A 24,883-nucleotide genomic window follows, 5' to 3' on the forward strand; every position below is an offset into this window, starting at 1 on the left:
TATGTCCAGCTTAAACCAGGCTGGTCAAGTTGGTTTTAGCTGATTATTTTCCAGCCTGACCAGCTAAAAGTCTTGGCCTAAGACTAGGATGAAAATGGCTGGAAACCAGCCTGGAAATGGCCAAAACCCCTATAAAACCAGGCTGGTCGATGAGTTAAAACAAGCCAACCATCCTAGGCTGGTTTAAGCTGGATTTTTTAGCAGGGCATGGATGCCAGAGAAAGACCAGTATATGCTGATAGAAAAGCAACAGTAACCACTCATCATTACAACAGAGGTCTGCCCCAGTGGTATTCCTAACAGATAAGAGGAGTGAACTGAGGCTACATTTCACACAGGCTTACCTAAATTTGACAACAGAATCAACTCAATCATACTCAGTATGCAGAGCTAGTGTTTTTCCCATACTGATAAACCTCCAGTAAACGGTTAAGGTGACTTTTTGCATTGTATAAGGTTCCTTTTACAGCAACAGTGTTATAATGCAATTAAAAAACAATCAGTTAAATAGACTTTGGCATTCATTTAGTTGCGTAAAACGAGACAAAAAGCTGATTACTCGCACGCAGCCGTCAGAATCAGCAGGTGTGCGCAGAAGTTCCATTGAATAATATACTGAGGTAAAATTCAAGAGTTCACACTTAGCTCATGATTTATACATAGCTTGTTTGGCATGCTGTCCCGGGAGAGAGCCCTGAGCTCAAGGGATCCTCGAGCCCAGGGCTCCCCCCCTTTTGCAGGGCGAGTGGAGATTGAGCTCAGGTCTATCTCAAACTCTCCCGCTGCTGAGGCCAAGGCGAACTTCCTGAGAGTAAGACAATATAAAAAAGGTTTAGGCTTGTTTTATCTATAATATAGAGCACATTTGGATGGTGGGAGGAAACCGGGGAACCCGGGGGAAACCCACGCGGACACGGGGAGAACATGCAAACTCCACACAGAAATACCAGATGGCTCAGCGAGGACCCAACACCATTGGTATTCTTGCTGTGAGGCAACAGTGCTAGTCACTGGGCCACCGTGCCGCCCATTCTGGATAAAGGAGGAAGAAGGGGAGGAGGGGGGTTTCTTCCAGACGAAGATAGTTGTAGAAAGGAATTGAGGATATATATATAGTGATTTGGGATCCTTCGATTGGAGGATCATAATTAGTTAATGTGGACCAGCTGGGTAAATCATGAGCACATGCTCCTCTCGAAATTAGTTTAAAACTAAACTTCACTAAATGTTCATATTTTAAAGACATGGTGGGGACAAATGTAATTTAATGCAGTGCTTCTCATACAATCTGACACCCACTTTACATCAGGTATCACTCAGCCAGTGGACATCGCCAATTTTTAAAGAAAACAGACCTTAAATGGGCCGATTTTGTAACAGCATACAGTTCACCGGAAGTGCTTAAGCCAGGTTACTGACAAATTAAAAGTCATTTAGCATACTTCTGCATATACCCTATAGTTCCCAACCCCCACCTGGGGCCACCAAAGATTTATGAGGGTGTAATATATATAAAATGAGGAATGATGATCAAATTAATTCCTGACAGTTAATGTCACATTTTTAACAATTAATTTTAATTGTATTTAATTGCAGCCATTTAAAAAATAACAATAAAAATACACTTTTTTCAAGAAGTTTTTACCTAAAAATGAAAATTGACTCACCATCAAGTTGTTCCAAACCTTCATGAGATTCTTTCTTCTGATGAACACAAAGGAAGATATTTTGAATTTAAAAACCTGTTACCTTGATTTCCATAAAAAACAAATACCATGGAAGTCAGTGGTCACAGGTTTTCATCTTTAACATATCTTCTTTTGTGTTCAGCAGAAGAAAGAAACTCATGAAGGTAACTCATCCCTTTAACTAGATGTGTTTTCAGGAATTATACCTTTCAACAGTTAGAATGTGAATTTCAGTGGAGTTTTTGTTCTTATCATTTAATGGACGAAACAATAATAATAGTAAAAAAAAATTATCAAATGAGCTTTTATTAAAAAGCAGTTCTTGAAGCAAATAACAAACACCCCATAAAATTGCATTTACATAGCTTGATTTATTTAGGACAGGCAAGTACAGTCAGTTAAAGCAAACAAATCTGCTCTGAATTTGTACAAACTGTACCATCTCATGTAAATGTCAGCGGCCCATTTCAAGCTATTTCAATGCTATCAATAATACTACACTAAAATGTAAATACTAAATGTATCCATTTCAGAACATCCTTAAAATCTTGCATATGCTCATATTGAATTAGTTCAACTATGACTCTAAATCACATTAAAAAAATGGTCCAGAATATCACAAGAAATGAATACTGGCTTAGCTTTATCATAATTCCTCATTCAAGAGGTTCTCCAGCATAATAACACATAAATAATTAAAAATGCCTTGATTACTTTAAATGGAACGAATGAGAAAGATAAGCCGATGCATATAAACTCCATCAGAGCTCATAAGGCAGATTTGCTGAGGCAATATTTTAAATTTATAGGCACTGATGTTAGACTCTTCACAATCACACTGATGATTCGACTATTAGTGATATGTAACAAAGGCATAACATAGAATGGTAAATGTCTGAAATGAAAACATTTCAATTAAATCTAATTCATTACAATTTTTATCTGCGCATAAAACAGCCGACCCAATCTACACAAAACTTCTGTAGTGGTTTACACAGGTCATTCTGCTTTACATCTTTACAAGTATATATAACCACAGGGAAGATAAACGGCATATGAAATCTCAAGCAGCCTCAGGAAATGTAGATCCCAGAATAATTCAAGTTTCAAATGTGTAAGCATGTGTTTATGTACAACACACACCATATTAAAAGGCATGATTGTGTGTTCATGGCTTCATATAAGAGCTAACAGGACATTAGCTCTATGTAATGCAGATGATTTTCATGTATCCCAGTCCCTGTGTTATTCTTCATTAGTTTTGCATTGTTATTATGATCATACATGCAATCCTGTTGAAAGGGTTTGTTTGGCCTGAACTGAAAAGGCAGTCATCTTTTACTCACACTTATGAGGTTCCAAAATCTGTAAGAAAATTGTTCATTCTCAAACCAAGAAATCCTGTCACTCTATTGAAAGTCTATTCACCCAAAACCTAAACGCTTCAAACCGTTAGTCAAGAGATTCAAAAGTAAATCCATATGAATTAAGCGGTTTAATCCAACACTTCTGATGAGACATAATTACTTTTTAAGATGAACAAATGAACAGTTTTGGATGAATAGACTTTTAGTTAATGACATAAATATAAAATTTTTATAACAAATATCTTCATTTGAGTGAAGATGAACAAAACTCTAGTGGGTTTGGAATGACACAAGCAAGTAAACAATGACATGAATAAGTTAACTGTAAATAAACTAATACAAGGCAAAGTTGTAAACTAATATCTTAAATACGCCATCTATGGCACATTAATCTTCGTTTATAAAAATACTTCTGTATAGGCTGGTGTGTCTCCAGCCACACATATGGTCTTTTATGTATAGTAGGCTACCTATCGCGCGTCATTGAGCTGTCTGGCTACAGTCAGTATCTCTTTGGCTCCTTTGCTGAGCAGCAGATTTCCGAGGTCCACGCCTAACTTCATTGCGGCATCCTGAGCTGCCTCTGGCACTTTTAATGCAGTGATTCCCAAACGCTGGACCTTCTCATCAACCTTCTCCTGCTCCTCAGCCTGGAAAACATGAGATTACGGATACTTAGGTCAAACAAACAAACCTGAGAATTTACAATGCTGAAAAGATACCTATATTCTAGTTGATTAACAACCTGTGTGTCAGGGTTGAAGCTGGTCTGCATGGTCTCCTTCAGACTGTCTGAGCCATCAAGACTGTACACCGCTCCAGTCAAGTAGAGCTAGAAAACAAACACAGATGGGTCAGTCAAATACCATTCATTCATTCATCATTCATTCATTCATTCATTCATTCATTCATTCATTTTCTTTTCGGCTGAGTCCCTTTATTAATCTGGGGTCGCCACAGTGGAATGAACCACCAACTTATCCAGCATATGTTTTACGCAGCAGATGCCCTTCCAGCTGCAACCCATCACTGGGAAACACCCATACACTTTCATTCACACACATACACTGACAATTTTGCTAACTCAATTCACCTATAGAGCATGTTTTTAGACTTGTGGGGGGAACTGGAGCACCTGATGGAAACCCATGCAAACACAGGGAGAACATGCAAACTCCACACATAAATGCCAACTGACCCAGCCGAGGCTCGAACCAGTGACCTTCTTGCTGTGAGGCAAGAGTGCTTCCCATTGTGCCACCGTGCTGCCCCAGTCAAATACCTATTACCATTCAACTGGATTTAAAGGGATAGTTATTTAGTCCCCCTTAAGTGTTTCCAAACATTAATGAGTTTCCTTTTTCTGTTCAACACTAAAGCAGATATTCTGAAGAAATAAAAAAAAAACTGTAACCATTGACTTCCATGGTAGGAAAAAAACAAACACCATGGAGGTCAATGGTTACAGGTTTCCAGCTTTCTTCAAAAAAAGCATCTTTTGTGTGAAATAGAAAAAAGAAACTCATTAAAGTTTGAAACAAGGGTGAGAAAATATTTTTTTTCGTGAATTATCTCTTCAAGCATGTAAATAGTTAAAAGGATAGTTCTCCCAAAAATGAAAATTTACTTGTCCTTAAGTGGTTCCCAAACTTTAAGAGTTGTTTTTCTCTGTTGAACACCAACATTTTGAAAAAAAAGTGTTGGCAACCTGTAAACACTGACTTCTATAGGATGAAAAACATCAATGTTACTGGTTTCCATCAAAAAAGACTCAAACAGGCTATCAGGTGTGAAGTAAATGGTAAATAAAAGATGACAGAATTGACAGTTTTGAAAGTCTTAAACTTTCCCTTTAAGGGTCTGTGAATAGTTCTTAATTGCAGTGATTAATACTGTAGGCTTCTGGCTTGTTACGTGTTTGGCAATAATTCTTTAATTCTAAATGGTGGCCATGCTAAATTAAAAAACCACTGCACTTAGACTGTGACAGATAGTTTCATTCTCACACATAGAATGATTTGAACTTCACTGAACTAGGATGTGTTGCTGTAGACTTCACAGAGGGGTTCTCCTAAGAGTTACATGTGCATGCATCATAAGATTGTTTTGACAACCATATGCAAGATCACAAAGGTTACAGTGGTCAATTCATGTGTGAAACAATTTGTGGAATTGATGAATCATAATATTTTAACTTCTGACATGATTGTTAAAGAAATTGTTGACAAATAAACTTTTTTTTTTTGGTCAATGCACTCTTTTTTTTTAATTGAGTAGTAAAGTAAATGCAGCATGATGTTTCTCAATACCTGTGAATTCTTCACTTCAGAGTGAACAGCGACTGGAACACTGCATCCCCCTTCCTATTAAAGAAAATCAGTTTTTTAAATATTTTTTTATAATATATACATATATCTTGTATTTACTGTATGTTGGTTTTACATGGTTTTGACATCATTTTCTACAAAAGTTTCTATTTATTGAGGTGATTTAACCAAGTAAAAAGTATTAAGTATTTTTTTAAATAAAATGAATTATGAATTATTTACATTGTTGTTCATTAAAGTTTGAAAAACAAATACGTTTATTCATTAAGCATGCATTAAAGTGTACAAAATATCTGTAAAAACATGCATAATATTTAAGTATTTGTATTTACTTTACCTTCATCGAAAACTTATCACAGTTTTGAAAAAAAAAAGTTTTTAACGTTGATTGTAGAACCAAATCAGAGCACCAAATTAGCATATTAGATTGATTCCTAAAGAATCACGTGACACTGATAGCTAAAAACTCGCCTTCACCATCATAAAAATAAATAACATTTTAAAATGTGCTAAATTAGAAAATTATCTTTTGAATGTATATAAAATATATATTTTAAAATCTCAGTGACTCCCAGTTTTTAAACAATACAATATACATACACATATACATACAACTATAACTATTAATGAATGAGGTATATGCAAGGGACTTTTCATTTTTAGTAAGCCAGCTTAAATGCTTCCGGTAAACTTGTCACGCCACGTTTACGTTATGGTTACTTTATAAGTCTTCTCTGCCTCATTGGTATATGATATAAAGTTGTCTTAGACTAGACAAGCAGCCATAAATTCCATTCTTCCCCGCCATGCCTTTAAAATATGGAAATTTATTTTACCACAGAATTTTCAATGGAGTTTCTGTGCTTGTCTGCTCCTCCTGACGGCGCTTGAGTTTAAATGGCTTTTCATTTTGTTTTATGCTAGAAAAGTGTTTCTCAACCACGTTCATGAAGGACCACCACCTCTGCACATTTTCCATGTCTCCTTAACCAAACACACCTGATTCAGATCATCAGCTCATTAGCAGAGACTGAAAGACCTGTAACGGGTGTGACAGACAATGGAGACATCCAAAACATGCAGTGCTGGTGGTCCCACAGGAACGTGGTTGAGAAACACTGCACTAGAACAAGTAACTAAATGCTTAAGTCTATTTAATTGATTATATTTGAATTCAATTACATTATCAAAGCTGGAAAAGGAACCTTATAAAATTGAGACTAGTCACTTAAGGCTTTCATTAGAAGTTAATTGATGGCTAAAAACACGTGCTGTGCATATAACCCATTAGTTATTAGAACAAAAAAAACAATGTGAAGGGTTTTCTAGTACATCAAGAAAACCCACCAGGTGTTTGAGAAACGCTCTTTCTGCAATGCAGCTCAACGCAGTGTCTGAATCATTCAAAACTGACACCATCTCCAGGATGTCCAGGTCTCGAGCCCTGACCTCGACTGCCAGAGCACCCTTCAACAAAAGCAGTGTGTAAGTTTAAACGTTATTTATTAGAGAATTTAAACAACAACACTAAAGGTTACTCACCTGTCCAACAGCATACATGCAGTCTTCAGGCCCGAGAATCTTAAACAAGATGATAACAACAGACCTCAATATGTGCTATAGAACTGCTAATCAGTGAAATGATGACATCAAGTTCTTACATTACAAGTTTATAAAAGGAAGACAAAGGCACCTGGCTGATGCGGTTCTCCCAGCCCATTCTCTTCAAGCCAGCAGCTGCTAATATGATGGCAGAAAAGTCATTGTTCTCATCCAGCTTCTTCAGACGAGTGTTGAGATTTCCTCTCTGAAACATGACTTAAGGTGGAATCTCACAATAGACATGAAGTGCTCTTGAAAACACAGACAACACACAGCTAAAATTTTGGTTTCTAAAATATTTGGAGAAACAGCAATTTCTGATTGAATATAATATTTATTTTTGAAGGGCTGAAATCCTTTACTGGGCCACAACATTAAAACATGGCAGCTGTGTGGTTTCTAGGGGTAGTCTCACAATTTGAATATTTATTTTGTCACTATTTGTCAGCATTTTGTTTGATTTTTATTTACAACAATACTAAATATTGTTGATACATGAATGTCACTAAACATTTGTGCTCTTTCCAGCTTTGTTCTTTTTTACATGAAGCCAAGTCATTTTTAAAATGTAGCCAATTTTAACACAAACATAAAAACTTGAGTGCTATTTTTAAACTATTTAATATGGTGTTTTAGATGAAGTACAAATTAAATGTTAATCAAAGGCAGAAACACCAAGGCTCCATAAATACAAATTTATGAAATTAAAAAGGCTGACACAAAGCGTGTTTATACTTTAGATAAAGTATAAATTAGCTGCAGATAACTATTGGCAATGCAGATCAAGCAGGGTAACATCAGCTAATCATCTTTCTTTCTTAACTACCAGTAACAATAAATTAACAGGACAAAAAAAAAACATATAATAAAATAAAATAAAAAAAAGAGTAAAATCTCACATGAGACAGTGTAAAGTACTCTTAATCGGTACTCTCAATAGCTATGTTTCCACTACTGCACCTATAGCGAGTGTGCCAGGGTGAGCCAGGGCAAGGGTTGTGTTTCCACTGTCACTTCCGGGTCTGACCAGGCCAAAGTGGGACTTTCTTGAGGTCAGCAGCTGGCCTTTTTCAGCCTGCCGAATATCTTGGGCCAAACAGGGCCAGCTGGGGTTTCAGGGTGGAGTGAAAGCAGAGGGAGAGTATGCCAGAGTCTGGTAAAGATATAGTGCCGCCAATCAGTGTAAAGTTCCACTTACCTCAGGAAAACCATCACTTTTCTTAAAAATTGTTAGCTAGCTAAACGAATAACTCCACAGAGCAGCATTTTGATATAATGTAAACAATTGACTACAAATGTCATTATATTTTTTACATAAACTTAGTGGAGTCCAAATTATTTATTAAGTTTGAATAACTCTGTGTTGTTTACACAGCAAGGGAGAAGTGTTTTTAGTGTTTAGATAAAATGCATAAATAATAATTGAAAAAGGTAAAAATCAAAACAAATAAAATAAAATGAAATAATGGTTAATGGTTGTAATATAATGGTTTTTGGCCAGTTGGATACTTTGCATTTTTGTTTTTGCTTTATAATATTAATTCTGGTGCCCTGCTGCAAAATCTACTAATTATCTGAAGTATACATACATTGAAAAACAATTGTTGTGCACTGCAGTAAAAGATACAATGTCTTTAAATTCCAGGTGAGGGAATCTTTTCTTCAGCTGTGCAGCTCGGCGAAGAGAACTGGTGCCTATTACGCTTCAAATATAAAAATCATTATTTATTTTTCCAAGAAAACACATATCCTGTAAATATATCTTTAAAAAATAATAATATACAGTGCTCAGCATAATTGAGTACACCCCATTTTGAAAAAAATGTTTGTATTCATTTCTCAGTCAATATGGATTATATAAATTGATGCATTTGAACAAAACAGATTTAATAAACAGATATATATTTATTAAAATAATATTTTAGTCACAGTACATCTTTTAAAATGAAAAGATAATACATTTTAATTCATGCAAAATATTGCAAAAAAAAGACAAACTACAACATTTCAACAAAATTGTATATATTTTTTTGTTTCTCATGATTTTATTTTATTTTTTTGGAGAAATTTATTTAATATTTTTCCTTAACATAAATTTGGGAGGCAGCACGGTGGCACAGTGGGTAGCACAATCACCTTAAAGCAAGAAGGTTGCTAGCAAGGTCAGTTGGCTTTTCTGTGTGGAGTTTGCATGTTCTCTCCACGTTAGCTTGGGTTTCCTCCGGCTGCTCCGGTTTCCCCCACAAGTCCAAAAACATGTGCTATAGGTGAATTAGGTATGCTAACTGCTAACTGCTAACAGTAGTGTATGAGTGTGAATGAGTGTGTATGGATGTTTCCCAGGGATGGGTTGCAGCTGGAAGGGCATCCGTTGCGTAAAATCTGTGGCAACCCCAGATTAATAAAGGGACTAAGCCAAAAAGAAAATGAATGAATGAATATAAATTTAGGCTAATAATTAATTTTTCAACCATTATGTAATTTATTTTGTTAGATGAGCTCCAGATTTGGCTTCAGTGCTGACTAAACCAATGTATATGCACAAACAGGCACGTGCACACATAGTGCACATGCCCTTTTCAGTCTTGGATAGAAAGTGCCCTTCCAAAATTATCCAAAGTGCCCCCGCGATGCGGCACACCCTCGGTCCCGCTCTTCAGTAGGCGCGCGACAACACCGCTCTTGAGTACGCGCACGACAACATCCGCCCTTGAGTACGCGCGCGATAACACAGCTGATCAGAACGCGCGTGACAACACCGCTCTTCAGTACGCGCGCAACAACCCCCCAACTCTTCAAAAAATGTATCCAGCACATGCCCTTTGGACGGTCTCAGCACGCGCCTGTGCACAAATATAATATTGTAAAGCATCCTATAGAAAATATTCATTTAAATGAGAGATTTGTGGGGGTATACTCATACATGCTGAGCACTGTATGCACCGCTAATAAATCATATGAGGTTGACATGATTTTTTTAAAGCATTAGTCTCTTATCCTCACAAAGGCTGTTTATAAGACTGCAAAAAACAATAATGTTGTAAAATATTGTTACAATCTTAAATAACTAGTCCATATTTTATTCTAGTAATGGTAAATCTGAATTTACGACTCAATAAAAAATCATTCAATACGTTGAATAGGTTTAATTATAAATTAAAAAAATTGTTATGCTGCTTAATATTTCTGTAAAAACTGATTTACATTTTTGAAGGATTTATTTGATGAACAAAAAGTTTAAAAACACAAATCTTTTGTAACATTTAAAGTATCCCTACTGTCAGTTAATATGAATTTAGTTCATATTCATTTACATACTTCAAAAAGTATCTAATAACTGTCTCAAGGTTTTACCTCTTGTTGGAAAGAGAGTCCAGACGTTTGCCTTTATTTTTGGGGTGCAACACAACAGCATCATGGGGGTTTTCTCGTCTTTGAAGAAAGGAAATATCAATCACAAATTGGCCTTTAGATTTACAAGGATTTGCAATGTGCAATATGTTTTACATCAGCGTTTCAATACAAATAACATTTAAGCTGAATTTGATCTGTAACATGTCATTTGTAAACTCCTTTTAAGATAAAAGAGTCTTCTGATGTTGAGGAACAAATGAACACTTGCGAACACAGAGACACGATTGTGATTTCTTACTTCAACACAGCTCCTATAGTGAAGCCCCCCGGAAGAACTGTTGGCAAGTCTTTCAAAGAGTGCACGACCAGGTCTACTCTATAGAGACAAATATTACAACAGCGTTATTCATACTGAAACATCAGCACCAGTGTTGCAGTACAAACCTCTAAAACATGCATTATAGACTGAAGAACTACTCTGTATTTCCTGCACAGAGGATGTTATTGATGTTAAAACGTCACGATTGGTGAACTCACTCATTTTTTTCCAAAGCATTTTCCAGTTCCTTTGTGAAGAGGCTTTTTTCTCCGATCTGGAACACGGAAGTTGAACAATAATTAATATATGTTTTAAAAACGAACAGCTCTTCTTTTATTAGATGTAATTAACATCTTGAATAAATTGCTATTTTTCTTGCTCAAATAATAATATAATTCAAATTAATTCTTTAATTGTGTAATAAATGATTTGATTTCTTTATGTGGATTAAAACTTACTTTGGATAAAGCTGTGTCTAGTATTTTATCTCCAGTTGTTGACATGGCCACTGAAACAAAAATGTAAAGAAAATAAGAAGTTGTATGACGTGAAAAGCAAAATGAATATGAAAGCGAACATTCATTTCCATCATATATGCTAAACTCAATACAAATAAACATCAATTGTTTTGAATATTAAGGAATAATATCCTACCAATTTCAAAAAGAACATCAGGGTATAACTCCTTGAGCTTCTCCACGACACTGTCTGTCTGGATCCGAGCCAGCTGTGAAAAGAAACAAAAAGTTTCAATAATTTTCCATTTCTCAGCCAATATGAGGCTCTTCTGAAGAAGAGTCAGTTTCTTTAATAAAACTAAACAATGTTTTACCCACCCTGACAAAGACAAAACCCTTATCACACCCATCACTCATCACCACCACTGCCACACCCAAACTCACACATCTTCATTTGTGAGTATAACACTTGCATCACTGAGTGATGACGAGAAAAAATAATATTTAGAACAAATTATTCATTTCGGAAAAAAAAAAAAAAAAAAGAAAAAAAAATATATAATTTTCCAAATGATGTTCAACAGAGCAAGGACATTTTCACACTGTTTGATAATATTTCTTCATCTGGAGAAAGCCTAATTTGTTTTATTTTGGATAGAATAATTTTAAGGACGAAATTTTTAGCTTCTTTAAGCTAATTTTTTCCCAATAGTCTACAGAACAAACCATCATTATACAATAAGTTGCCTAATTACCCTAACCTGTCTAATTAACCTAATTAACCTGGTTAAGCCTTTAAATGTCACTTTAAGCTGTATAGAAGTGTTGAAAAATATTTTTGTGAAAAATTATTTACTGTCATCATTGCAAAGATAAGATAAAATGGTTATTCGAAATTAGTTATTAAAACTACCATATTTAGAAATGTGTTGAAAAAATCTTCCCTGCATTAAACAGAAATTAGGGAAAATTAAAACAGGGAGGCTAATAATTCAGGGGGGCTATTAATTCTGACTTCGACTGTATATATACAGTGCTCAGCATATACAAGTACACCCCCACACATCTCTCATTTAAATGAAAATGTTCTATAGGATGCTTTACAACATTATATTTGTGCATATACATTAGTTTAGTCAGTCTTGAAGCCAAATCTGGAGCTAATCTAACAAAATAACTTACAATAATGTTTCAAAAACTAGTAGACTCAAATTTTATTTGATACATATTTTGTTTTACTGATTCATATTTTATATATATAATATATATAAAATATTAAAAAAAAAATTTTAATAGCAAAAATCAAGAGAAACAAAAAATATAAACAGTTTTGTTGAAATTTTGTAGTTTGTGTTTTTTTATTTAAATGTATCATCTTTCCATTTCTAAAGATGCTCTCAAATATTATTTTAATAAACATTTCTGTTTAATAAATCTGTTTTGTTCAAATTCACCAATATAAATTACCCATATTCACTGAGAAATTGATAAAATTATTCATTTTCATATTTTCATATAAAATGAGCATGATGACTTTGTTTGGTTAGATATTATGTTAGATTATCAATTTTAATGCACACAATAATTCATCATTAAAAATGGTTTTAATGATTTCGGAAAGATCATGTAACAGTGAAAACTGAAAACTTATTAGCTTTTCTATCATATGACTAAATTACATTTTAAAACATCAAAACTGACTTTGCTTATTTTAAGTAATTTATTTTAATAATATTAATAGTTTCACTGTTATTTTAATTAAAATATATTATTATTTATTATCATTCATATATTTTTTTTGTCTTGGTGAGCATAAGAGACTTTTTTAATAAAAAAAATAATTCAACAGTGGGGTATGGAATTAATCACATTTCTTTCTTACAGTTCTTTTAAAATTAATATGATATGGCAACAGAATATGCACAATAAGCATAGATATATCAATTCACCTGGCTTTTTCTGGTGCCAACACGGATCACCCTGCTGACTCTTCCATCACTGTCCTGTAAAAGAAGAGAATATTTTATACAAAAATCTGTAGCAACACAAATAATAGAAAGTTACATGTTATTTTGCATAATATCCTGACCCTGGCATATTTATAAGGTCCATCTGCCATATCTGTAGAGAACTGAGCTAAAGTTCAGATACTTTCAGGAAGAGAAAGCAATGTATACTGAAGACGAAGCAGGACAATCTGATGCTGGAGGCACAACGCCCAGTGTCCTGCCTTCAGCAGATAACACAATAATGCCTATTCACTGTGTCCGTTACACACAAGGGAGGAGTAAATGACACAATTCATATAGAAAAATGTCATATTACATCTTAACGTATTAAGTATTCCACTTACAATAACGTTACCTATATTAAAATATGCTTAGCGATTATTTCAGAAGTGCACACCAAAGGACCAGCACCGTAAGGTTTTTAAGTGCTAGTTAAATAAATAAAGCATACAATACAGTAAATATGTCAAATAAATGCAGTTATTTTTCTTTGGAGAGATAATATGAGTTAAATTTAACTTCAAACCAGGTTTCAGTTCTCTAAAACCATTGAGTGGTGAATGAATGAACATACCTGGAGGTTTGTCTTTTCCGACATTATTCAAGATAAATTATTTAGCGATATTTAGTGCTAATCTTGTTAAAACTGCCGTAGCTTCGCATTCATTATTATGAAAATATTAAAGTGGAACAAATGTCATTCTCGTATGTTACAGGTTCTTGACTTCCTTAACGTGCGGAATTTTATTTTAAAATAAAAGTCACGCTCTCAGGACTATGGAGCGACTCGTCAGGACGAGAAAATGCGTGCTTTTAAAGACTTTTATTTTGAATATTAGTCCCACGGAAGTTTACATGAACGCATTGACCGCGGTATCGTTTGTGTACCCGCTGAATTCACTCACTTTATATGTAGTACAATGGTGGAGTATGACTTATTTCACCAACAAATAGTGTCTATAATGGCACTGCTGTCAGAAACTGCTCGAGAAGAAATTCAAAAAGTTTTTGACTATGAATGTCATCTTTCCCACACTCATATATGTTGTGACAGAGACGAGTTTTTGGAATTGAATGAGAAACAACGCAGAGTGGTATGTTTATTTTTTTACTCGACAGATATTATACCTGCTATTTAATTTTCAGTAAGAATAAAACAGCTCTTTGTTTGGTTAAATATGTTCTCCTTTATTTTATTTATTTATTTTTTGGTTTTATACAGTAAGATTTCAATAAGACTTTTAGGTTTAAAAAATATTATGAGTAACTATATTTCTTTTTTTTAATTCTCATCTTCTCTTGTTAGTTTCCAAACTGATCTTCAATGAAGTAAAAATAAATAAATAATAATAACCACTAATTATTAATATTTATTACAGGCAAAGCTCACCGCGGTGATGGAGACCTTTTCCAAGGTGGCTATTCAAAAAATATGTAAAGTTTTCAGTTGTTGCTTGGCACTTCAGCAGACTCTACTGAGAGATGTAAAAAGTTACAGTGGAAATGTTGTAAAAGTTAAAGCACTCAAGAAGAAGCATTTGGAAAAAGCAGAAAGAAATTGTAATCAAATTGTCAAAGATGTACCTGGTAAGATATCCTGCATTTAAAATTCATTCATTCATTCATTCATTCCTTCTCTTGTCGGCTTAGTTCCTTTATTATCTGGGGTCGCCACAGCGGAATAAACCGCCAACTTATCCAGCAAGTTTTTACCCAGTGGATGACCTTCCAGCCTCAACACATCTCTGGGAAATGCATTTAAAATACAGATGCAATATTCAGTTCTCTGCTATGTTAACAGTATAATCATCTTTCCAGCTGTAGCTCCATCATTGTTTCCAACACAGCAAAATTTGCTCACTTTGTTACCTGAAGAAAATAAACAACCACAAGAATCTGTTGAAGGCCATCAGGTGAGTTTGTTGATGCATTTTAATAACTCTGTATTGTCAACTGACTTGTATTAACGTTGGTCTTTTCTTTTTTTTTTCAGTCTGAAGAGAAGACTCACATTTCTGAATTTTTTCCTGATTCGTCAAGTGCTGCTAAAGAAAAAACAATGCAAGCATTTCTAATAGAAGGTATGCGATAGTTAACTTATGTATATAAGTGGATTAACATGCTATTCATTTTAGAATTGGTTTGATTATTATGTTGTTGTATTTTTAATTAATTAATTATTAAAAAACAAATAATATTTCAGTCCTAGATTCATTACTAACGGTTTTCAACAAAAGAAAGTCTGGACTTACTAACTAATCAACTACTTTTATTATGTTTATAAAAAAAATATGTAATTTCTACTTTATATCATGAAATAGCTTTATATTTCCAATACATAATTGTTCTAGAATATGAATAAAGTCAATTTAACTTGTCAGTTACTGTTTTTTGCTACTGAATATATAAGAATCTATGATGTCAGATTTTCATTAGTTAGTTATTAATTAGATTTTTATTTAAATTAATTGTAAATGTTAAACTGTATCAGTGGTTTCCTTCTGTAAATATAGTTTTTTTTTAAGTGTTTAGAATTTTTTTGGGCTCAGTCAAGACATGACAAATTCTCATGTACTGTAGGATACTCTAGTCTAGTGTCAAACGATCCTTCATAAATCATTCTAATATGCTAATTTGGGGCTAAACATTTCTAAATTATATTAATATACTTTTAGAGACTGTAATACATTTATTTAAGATTTTTTCTATCCTATTTACCTCAAAGTCTAGCTACCTTTTTTAAAACCAGCTAATCATGCCTGTAGCCTTCATCAATAACTGGAACTCTGTTCATTTTTTTTTTGCAGTTGAATACTCTGCTGTTACATCTGGAGAAGACCAGCAAACTGAAGTAAACACACAAGCAGAGCAAATCACCACAAAGTCCAAGACAACTAAAGAGCCAGTATCATTTGACTGTAATGACTGCGGAAAGACATTTCGCTGGAGACACTCACTAAAGCATCACAAATGTGGACTTTCAAAAGGACCTCACATATGTGAACGGTGCGGAAAGAAGTTTAAATTTGTAACAGGATTACAGAAACACCTACAAAATCACAAAGAGAAGAAGGGAACCTGTAAAACTTGTGGGAAAAGCTTTGCAGATCTTAAAATGCATGAACGTGTCCACCTGGAGGTGAAGCCTTTTCTTTGTTCCATATGTGGACGCGGCTTTACTGTAAAGGGGACTTTAATGGAGCACCAGCGGATTCATACTGGTGAAAAACCATACAGCTGTGAGACTTGCGGGAAGCAGTTTGCACAAACACAAAACCTCACCAACCATCTGTTGGTTCATAAGACAGAAAAACCATGGAAGTGCAGCCTCTGTGACAAGACTTTTAAATCAAAACATAATATGAAGTTGCACCAGATTGTGCATACAGGAGAGAAGTCCCATATTTGTCATATTTGCGGACAGAAGTTTGGACACGGTACAAATCTCAAAAGGCATCTGCTTTTGCACAGTGGTGTGAAACGGTACGGCTGTGAAATTTGTTCCAAGCGGTTTTATCAGAGTATAGCTTTAAAGAGACACATGGCAATACATGGAGCTCCGAAGCCATTCATGTGTGACATATGTGGGAAGAGCTTCGTGTTTAACTTTGCTTTACAGAAGCATTTACTCACACACAGAAATAAAACAAATGGTAAATCTGGAACTGGGAAGACTTTTCCATGTGATATGTGCGAGAAAAGCTACAGTACCAACGCTCTGCTCAAAATGCATCAGAGACTCCATTCGGAAAAGGATCCTTATATGTGTAAAGTCTGTGGTAAAAGCTACGTCAGCGTGTATTCATTAAGAATACATGAGAGATTACATTTGGGGGTGTCAATGTGGAAATGTGACGTGTGCAGTAAGAGTTTTTGTAACAAATATGGGTTGAAACTCCACCAGGTTGTTCATACTAAAGAGAAACCCTATGAATGTTCTGTTTGCGGCAAAACATATGGACAGCCGCACAGTCTTAAAACGCATATCCGCATACACTCTGGTGAAAAGCCACATAAGTGCAAAACGTGCGGAATGAGCTTTCGGTTGCCTGGAAATTTAAGCCGTCACAAGCGGATCCACACTGGCGAAAGGCCGTTCAGCTGCGAGGTCTGTGGGAAACGGTTTGTACAACACAACCATGTGAAGGCACATATGCAAATCCACACTGGTGTGAAACCATTCACGTGCCAAAAATGCGGGAAGAAATATGCATACCGTAGAAATTATAATGATCACAAATGTGTGCCTCTGTGAAAAAAAGATGTTTCCCTAAGGCAGGGGTGCTCAGCCCTGCTCCTGGAGATCTACCTTCTTGCAGAGTTCAGCTCCAACTCTGATCAATAACACCTGAACAGTACTTGATAATCACAGACAGGGGTGTTTGATATGGGTTGCAACTGAAATCTGCAGGAAGGTAGATCTCCAGGAGCAGGGTTGGTCACCCCAACCACAACGGGTGCTGGGAACTGAAATGCAGTGCCATTTCTGTTACCTTTGTGAGTTGTTGTTGTTGTTGTTTTTACCTAACCTCCACCAGAATGTGGTGGAGTGGTAAGTTGAAATGAAATGAATACTGAATTGAAGCTGACTACACCACCCTGATCACACTGAATTAACACAGGTTCTTGGTGTAAGGAACAGGCATGAGACGTGAATAACATTATTTTCCTTAAGTATGCAAAATAAGAATCTCTGTAAAATGATTAAATATGCAAATATGCACAGAGTGCGAAAAGAAGAAATTCCTCTGTTGTACAGTACGTGTGGCGAGAGCTTCAGCACATGAACAGATTCATGCAGAAGTCAAGTCCTAATGCAATGTCCTCATTCTCATTCATTGGTGAAAATCTCTTTTTATATTGCAGCATTTCTTGCTGGAATTTCTTACTATTAAAAAGAAAGAAAGGCATTCAAAATAAAACATTGGGCAAGATGTTGTACATTTTATTACTGTATATTCAGAAGACTTTAAATTAAAACTAACATTGGTTTTATTATGGAGAAAGTGTAGTAAGCTTGTTTTTTTTGGCATATTGATTACCATTTGTTTTACCACGGTTTTACTATAAATGTCAGATGGATGGATGGATGTTATTAAAAAAACATGGGAAGTAATAATTTTTTACATGTTGGCATGGTGACAGAAAACCTGGTAATATTACTAAATTGTGTATTGCGAGAGCTTGTGAATTGCAGTTCTCTTCGCCTAACCCTGCTGAAAATTCCAGCTTAAACCTGCCTAGCTCTGGTTGGCTGGTTTTAGGGGGTCAACCAGCCTGGTTTTGGCCATTTCCAGGCTGATTTTAGCCATTTCCAGCCTGGTTTAAGCTGGTCATTTTCCAGCCTAAACAGAGCTAAGGCCAGGCTGGAAATGACTGGAAACCAGCATGGAAATGCCCAAATAAAACCCTTAAACTGATTTTCAGCAGGGATGTTAGCACCAATAAATTCATTATTCTCGTTTTTGAGCATTTTAGTTATCCTTTAATAAATACTGTAGTCTATGAGATAATTACTGTTTGTGTAGACGTTTTTTTATGAATTTCATTGAATATTCAATTTAGAACTTTTATTTTGAAATCTAAAAACCAAAGAGGAAGTACTTCCTGCTTGGTGAAACTTTCCGGAGGGGTTCAGCGGTTTGTTTATATTGCACTGAATCTAGCTAAAGCAGCTGTCAGACATAAGTTGAGCAGCTCATAACTGTGGACACTATGGGGAGGTACGAGCTTTTTCAGAGTCAAACCTCTCTCATCATAACATTACTGACGGACACTGCAAAACACGAGATACAAAAGGCTTTTACGAACATCTCAAATGAATCCAGTCTCTCTGACATACTAAACGACCCTCAAATTCAAATGGTAAGAACCTCTTTAACCTTGTATGATTACAATTTGTTGGTTATTGGTTAAAACTGTATGGTTGCAAATACGTTAAAACTAATAAAGTTTACAGCCAGGGTAGCCAAATTATTCTTTACACGATTATATATATATATATATATATATATATATATATATATATATATATATATATATATATTTATATATATATATATATATATATATATATATATATATATATATATATATATATATATATTTATATATATATATATATTTATATATATATATATATATATATATATATATATATAATTTTTTATTATTATTTTACATTGTATAATAGACACAAATTTTACCCTTACTAAATTTCATTAGTGATTGCGTGACATTTATGTTTATTTTGCATGCCTTCTCTAAAGCTTAAACCTCTATTTGTAATAAAATATGGTCAATATAATAATTTAATATATGCTCTCTATCAGTTTCATTGTGGACCTTGTAAATTAATTTTTCATTGAAGTTTATTCATTCGATTTTGATATATATATGTATATATACAGTATATATATATATATATATATATATATATATATATATATATATATATATATATATATATATATATATATATTTTTTTTTTTTTTTTTTTTTTTTTAATATTTATTCTTTTTTATTCTTAATTATAGCATTTTCTTTTATCAATGCAGCTTAATTCCATCATGGACAGGCTCACTAAAGAAGCAGTGCAGAAGATTTGTAGTCTCTTCAGATACTGTTCATCTGTTGCACCTCTTCCTGCTCAAATGAGTCTGAGTGATGAAGACGGTTTGAGGAAGACTTCATCTCAGTCAAGATGTGATTTCAGTGGAACAACATATATCCATAACCAGAGTACAGTATCACACACAGTATAGAGGATTTTTTACTGTGTTTTTTAACCTAGTATTTCAAGTCACATTTGTTTTGTCTTGCTCTCTGACAGGAGATATTATGTCTTCCTCTTTGAGTCCTCAGAAGGATCTTGCAACAACATCTCACCAGCAACTCTCAAGTATTGAGGTCAGTAATAATCCAATGCAATAAAAAAAACATTAAAAAAGAAAACAAATCACAGGGTGTAAAATATCCCATAATTATATCTGTATTTATGTTGCACAGGAAAGTAATGTAAGCACATGTCTTGTGGTGGAGGACAGAGCAGAAGAAACCACCCAGACAATATTTATTAGTGATGGTGAGTTACAATTAAATATACAAAACATCAATTAAATATACAAATGTGTGTGTGTGTGTGTGTGTGTGTATTAGGACTGCACAATAAATATATATAAATAAATAAAGTTTCAGCATCGATATCGCAATGTGCACAGCTGCAATAGTGACAGGATCTGCAATGTTAGTATTTGAGTTGACCAGGAGCTACTGGACACATGTGATTTGAAGAGTCATTGCCAGGTTTAACCATAGTAGAATGAAGGTTTATAACTTGCATGTGTTTTTAGAGCATATGAAGAGAGTTCATGTACAAAGAATTCTGAAGTTTGGAGGTGTAACAGATTTATTTAATTGAATTATTTAAACGGTTTATGCAACAAAAAAGGTGTTTCTTACTTAGAATTTTGGTCTTATTTCTAGTCCAATATAGCAAAAACATGATTACTTACCCCATTGTCAGATAATGTAGCTTGAAAAACAGAGCTATTCAAAGCATCTTGTGAAAAGTATTCAGATAAGTGAAGTTTTACAAACTAATTTTCAGAGGAGCACATGACATGATTGACTGCAGCTGTCCATATAAGTAATCATTAACTAGCCAATCAGATTATTCCAAATATAACATCAATATCCAGCCTAAACTTTTTTTCCCTATCTTCGTTTTGGAAAACCCCTCCCCCATTTATCCCTTCTCCCTCTTCTTCAATTCTAGGATCAGGCAACACGGCGGCTCAGTGGCTAGCACTGCTGCCTCACAGCAAGAATGTCGCAGGTTTAAATCCTGGCTGAGCCAGTTGGCATTTCTGTGTGGAGTTTACATGTTCTCCCCTTGTTCGTGTGGGTTTCCCCCAGGTACTTTGGTTTCCTGCCACACTCTAAAGACATGTGACACAAGGGAATTAAATAACAGTACCAGTCACAAGCACTTAATGCGAATGCAATGTTGTGGTTGACCGTCTATTCCTATAGAGCCATCATATTTATCAAGATATAGGCCCAACAAATTGGGGGAGCTCTCGAGAACTACCTACTCTCGTATGCCTCTTAATCCTCATTGACCAGGCGGGAGCCTTGAGCTCATCTATCTCCGAGCTCAGGGTTCTCTCCTGGGACAGCATGCCAAACCTGCTAGAATCGTCAAGCATTATCTAAGTATGAACTCTTGAAAATGAATGCGGCTGGAAAGGTATGAGTGAAACCAGTCGAGGGGGTGTGAGAAACGCCAATGGAAAATAATCTGTTGAGATGGTTGGAATGAGATCTAGTGTCGAAGGCTGCACTCAGATCGAGAAGGATGAGCATAATGATTGATACACGATCAGCTGCCATGAGGAGCTCGCTTTAATAACTTGAATAATTTCTGAAAGTCATCCTGAAATCAAAAATGACTTTATTCACTGACTTGCTGTCGATTCTTTTGTAATATATATATATATTTTAATCTGTTGAACATTTCACCCATAATCAGCAGCAAATTAAGACTGATGTTGACTATGATGCATTTATTATTATTGTTATTACTTCATCAGCTGCTGAAGACCAGAGCTGGTCTGAAGATCAGGAGGGAGCATTGCAGACATCAACCAAACAACCCGAGGTTTCACACGGGAAGGACTCTTTTGAATGTGAGCAGTGCGGAAAAGCCTTTCCGAAGATGTTTTCTCTCGTCCAGCACAAACGTGTGCACTCAATCGTGAGGCCGCACGGCTGTGAAAAGTGCGGCAAGAAATTCACACTGCTGAGAGCACTAGAAACTCACCTCCGCAAACACTCGCAGAAGTTTGAGAAGAAGAAATTCCCCTGTGCCACCTGCGGAAAGAGCTTCAGAGATCTGGCAGCACACGAGCTAGTCCATGCGGAAGTCAAACCATTTACCTGTGAAACATGTGGACAGGGATTCACCATCAAAAGAAGTTTGTATATGCACCAAAGAGTCCACACGGGCGAAAAACCATATAGATGTGACACCTGCGGAAAGTGTTTCTCCCTGATCGGCACGTTAAACTATCACAAGAGGATTCATTCCAACGAAAGGCCCATAAAATGCAGCCATTGCAATAAGAGCTTCAAATACCATAAACTTTTGAAACACCACCTCCGCGTTCACACAGGCGAAAGACCGCACACGTGCGACATCTGCGGGAAAAGTTTCGCACTTTCTGGTACATTAAAGCGCCACATTCTTATTCACACCGGCGACAAGCCTTACGTCTGCGAGGTTTGCGGCAGAAGATTCAATCAGAGAAGCACTCTTAAAGGCCACATGCGTGTTCACGGTGAAAAACGGTTTATGTGTGAAATGTGTGGCAAAACCTTCCAGTATAATTACGTTCTGAGGAACCATATTTTAACACACAATCAAATCAATCCGGGTGAAAAGAGCAACGCTCAGCGCTGTGAGGTGTGCGGAAAGTTCCTCAGCTCCGCTTACGCATTGAAAGCTCACCTTCAGCTGCATTCGGACAACAGCAAACCGTTTGCCTGCACGTCATGTGACAGGAAGTACAGCAGCATTCATTCCCTCCGAATGCACGAACAGCTTCATACCGGTGAAAAACCGTTCAAGTGCGAGATCTGCGGTAAGGACTTTTCTCTGAGGGCTTCATATAAAACCCACATGTTTCTGCATTCAGGAGAAAGACCTCATAAATGCTTGCTGTGCGGTAAGAGATTCAAACTGTCGAGTTCGCTGAAGATGCACATGCGCACTCATACAGGAGAAAAGCCTCACAAGTGCGAGACGTGTGGGAAGGCGTTTCATTTATCAGCTAATTTGAAACGACACAGGCTTGTGCACACCGGGGAAAAGCCGTTTACTTGTGACATTTGTCTGAAGAGTTTCACGCAGCCCAATAATTTGAAGGCGCACATGCACATTCACACCGGGAAGAAGCCGTACACCTGCACAAAGTGCTGGAAAAGTTTTGCATATCAGAGAAATTATAAAGAGCACAAATGCGTTCCAGTTTGAGAGGTTTTACTTGATGCGTTTAAACTGAGCATGTAGGATTGTAATGACTTTACTGGTGAATTTCTGGATTGTTCGTGTTTATCGAATGTTATTAAAATTAAAATAGTTTTGCTTTTTTTTAAATGGGTGAGTGTATGGGTGTTTCCTAGTGCTGGGTTGCGGCAGGATTTACTGTGTAAAACATATGCAATGCATATGTGTGTTTTGGGGTGACATGGTGTCACTGTGTGTAGCACTGTCACCTCACGTGGAGAAGGTTGCTGGTTTGAGCCCCGGCTGGGCGGGTTGGTGTTTCTGTGGGGAGTTTGCATGTTCTCCCGGTTTTCCCGTTGGTTTCCTCCGGGTGCTCCAGTTTTCCCCGCAAGTCCAAAAACAAAATGTCTAGGTAAATTGGGTAGTTAAATTATCCATAGTGTGTGTATGTCCTGGTTCTTCAGGGGTTGAGTGTTGGGTTAATGACCCACCTTGATATAAATGGCCCTGGAATTAAGTATATGTGTGTTTAAATCTCGGATCTGAGACTAGAAGGCAATGTGTAGAATAAGTGTACTATAATAAACATAATTTAAGAAGCGCTTCACTTAAGGACATGAATTATAATGATCTGACTAAACACATAGATTTTTGTTTTTACATCATGAACATTGTGTATTTTTACTCTTTATAATATCTAAAATAAAAGTACTCAGAAAATATTAGATTATTTTTCCCATCGTATCAATATTCATACATTTTTGAAAGGCATCATATACACTACCTGACCAAAGTCATACATTCAGTATGGGGGCGTGCGAGAGATCTACAGAGTGGATGGTAACATCAACAGGCTGAGGTATCAAGACATTTGTGCTGCCCATTACATTTAAAAAAACAACAGGAGAGGACAAATTCTCCAGCAGGATAGCACTCTACTATCCACCACAGATACTTCAACCTCCACATCAAAGTTCCTGAAAGCAAAGAAGGTCAAGGTGCTCCAAGATTGGCCAGCCCAGTCAACAGATATGAAAATTATTGAGCATGTCTGGGGTAAGATGAAGGAGGAGGCATTGAAAATGAATCCAAAGAATCTTGATGAACTCTGAGAGTCCTGCAAGAACATTTTCTTTGTCATTTCAGATTACTTTATTAATCAGTTATTTGAGTCATTGCAGAGATGGATGCAGTCTTTCAAGCTCATGGGAGTCCTCCACAATATTATGTTTCCGCTGCACCATGACCTTGTATTCTATACATTATTACTGTTAAGTGACAAAACTTTTGCCTAGGCAAAGTCAAACCATACTGTATTAATTAAAAATCAAGGCATTATCATATTTTATTTAGAAAAATAAGTATAATGTAGAGGCCTTTGCCTTTTATATTAGCCACTTCTGATACCAAATGACCAACTAGATACAAACTAGAGGTCAAGTTTTTATTTGTTGTTCCTAAAACTTGGATAGGTGACAAGACTTTTGTCAGGTAGTGAAAATATATAATTCATTCAATAAAATAGATAAACGGAAATCTATACCCCTGATGTTATAATACATTATTTTAAATGTCTAATATGTTGAATAATATTAATTTATAAAAATATATTATTTAAATAGCATTAAAAATGTGCAAGAGACGATTTTTTATTTTATTACATTTACTTTAAATTTGAAGAACGAAGTAGATGAACAATGTGGACTTCCACAACAAATATATGCGTGCTTCGATGTTTCCGTCAAATACA

The 24,883-nt window shown here is 35.5% G+C and overlaps 3 protein-coding genes across 8 annotated transcripts; 2 read left to right on the forward strand and 1 right to left on the reverse strand.

Moving 5' to 3' along the window:
• Positions 1-2,039: 2,039 nt before the first annotated feature.
• hmbsb (hydroxymethylbilane synthase, b) lies at positions 2,040-13,875 on the reverse strand. 4 transcript variants are annotated; one of them, XR_015508388.1, is made up of 14 exons: positions 13,699-13,875; positions 13,065-13,118; positions 11,312-11,384; positions 11,116-11,165; positions 10,876-10,931; positions 10,637-10,714; positions 10,339-10,416; positions 8,574-8,687; positions 7,076-8,137; positions 6,925-6,963; positions 6,730-6,849; positions 5,365-5,418; positions 3,801-3,887; positions 2,040-3,705 (listed from the first exon to the last, which is right to left on the reverse strand). XR_015508388.1 is itself a non-coding variant. In XM_087282507.1 (14 exons), exons 1-14 carry the CDS (start codon positions 13,232-13,234, stop codon positions 3,526-3,528), a joined length of 1,089 nt encoding a protein of 362 aa, XP_087138633.1. In that variant the 5' UTR covers positions 13,235-13,875; the 3' UTR covers positions 2,040-3,525.
• Positions 13,876-13,996: 121 nt separating this feature from the next.
• Positions 13,997-18,130, forward strand: si:dkey-182i3.9. 3 transcript variants are annotated; one of them, XM_087284164.1, is made up of 6 exons: positions 13,997-14,218; positions 14,504-14,711; positions 14,943-15,037; positions 15,118-15,205; positions 15,932-17,405; positions 17,558-18,130. In XM_087284164.1, exons 1-5 carry the CDS (start codon positions 14,045-14,047, stop codon positions 17,377-17,379), a joined length of 2,013 nt encoding a protein of 670 aa, XP_087140290.1. In that variant the 5' UTR covers positions 13,997-14,044; the 3' UTR covers positions 17,380-17,405; positions 17,558-18,130. The 3 variants fall into 3 exon arrangements, with proteins under 3 accessions (XP_087140290.1, XP_087140291.1, XP_087140292.1); XM_087284165.1 differs by having other exon boundaries at positions 15,932-17,388; positions 17,544-18,130; XM_087284166.1 differs by having other exon boundaries at positions 15,932-17,232; positions 17,544-18,130.
• Positions 18,131-18,738: 608 nt separating this feature from the next.
• Positions 18,739-23,794, forward strand: si:dkey-182i3.8. The gene is made up of 5 exons (NM_001423242.1): positions 18,739-18,989; positions 19,682-19,865; positions 19,957-20,033; positions 20,133-20,208; positions 21,719-23,794. Exons 1-5 carry the CDS (start codon positions 18,840-18,842, stop codon positions 23,158-23,160), a joined length of 1,929 nt encoding a protein of 642 aa, NP_001410171.1. The 5' UTR covers positions 18,739-18,839; the 3' UTR covers positions 23,161-23,794.
• Positions 23,795-24,883: the final 1,089 nt, after the last annotated feature.

Source organism: Danio rerio, chromosome 15, assembly GCF_052040795.2.
Source record: "Danio rerio strain M-AB ecotype USA chromosome 15, GRCz13ab, whole genome shotgun sequence".
In the NCBI taxonomy this organism is placed as follows: domain Eukaryota; kingdom Metazoa; phylum Chordata; class Actinopteri; order Cypriniformes; family Danionidae; genus Danio; species Danio rerio.

What these genes read in the sequence shown, in the direction of transcription:
- hmbsb (XM_087282507.1), bottom strand. Translation starts at nt 13,234, where the DNA reads ATGGCAGATGGACCTTATAAATATGCCAGG. An exon ending in ACCTGGAATTTAAAGACATT is followed by an intron (nt 7,190 to 8,611) that starts GTATCTTTTACT and finishes GTCATGTTTCAG; the next exon opens with AGAGGAAATCTCAACACTCG. An exon ending in GCTTCAACCCTGACACACAG is followed by an intron (nt 3,706 to 3,800) that starts GTTGTTAATCAA and finishes CATGTTTTCCAG; the next exon opens with GCTGAGGAGCAGGAGAAGGT.
- si:dkey-182i3.9 (XM_087284164.1), top strand. Translation starts at nt 14,045, where the DNA reads ATGGTGGAGTATGACTTATTTCACCAACAAATAGTGTCTATAATGGCA. An exon ending in ATGAGAAACAACGCAGAGTG is followed by an intron (nt 14,219 to 14,503) that starts GTATGTTTATTT and finishes TATTTATTACAG; the next exon opens with GCAAAGCTCACCGCGGTGAT. An exon ending in AATCTGTTGAAGGCCATCAG is followed by an intron (nt 15,038 to 15,117) that starts GTGAGTTTGTTG and finishes TTTTTTTTTCAG; the next exon opens with TCTGAAGAGAAGACTCACAT.
- si:dkey-182i3.8 (NM_001423242.1), top strand. Translation starts at nt 18,840, where the DNA reads ATGGGGAGGTACGAGCTTTTTCAGAGTCAAACCTCTCTCATCATAACA. An exon ending in AACATATATCCATAACCAGA is followed by an intron (nt 19,866 to 19,956) that starts GTACAGTATCAC and finishes GCTCTCTGACAG; the next exon opens with GAGATATTATGTCTTCCTCT. An exon ending in AGCAACTCTCAAGTATTGAG is followed by an intron (nt 20,034 to 20,132) that starts GTCAGTAATAAT and finishes TATGTTGCACAG; the next exon opens with GAAAGTAATGTAAGCACATG.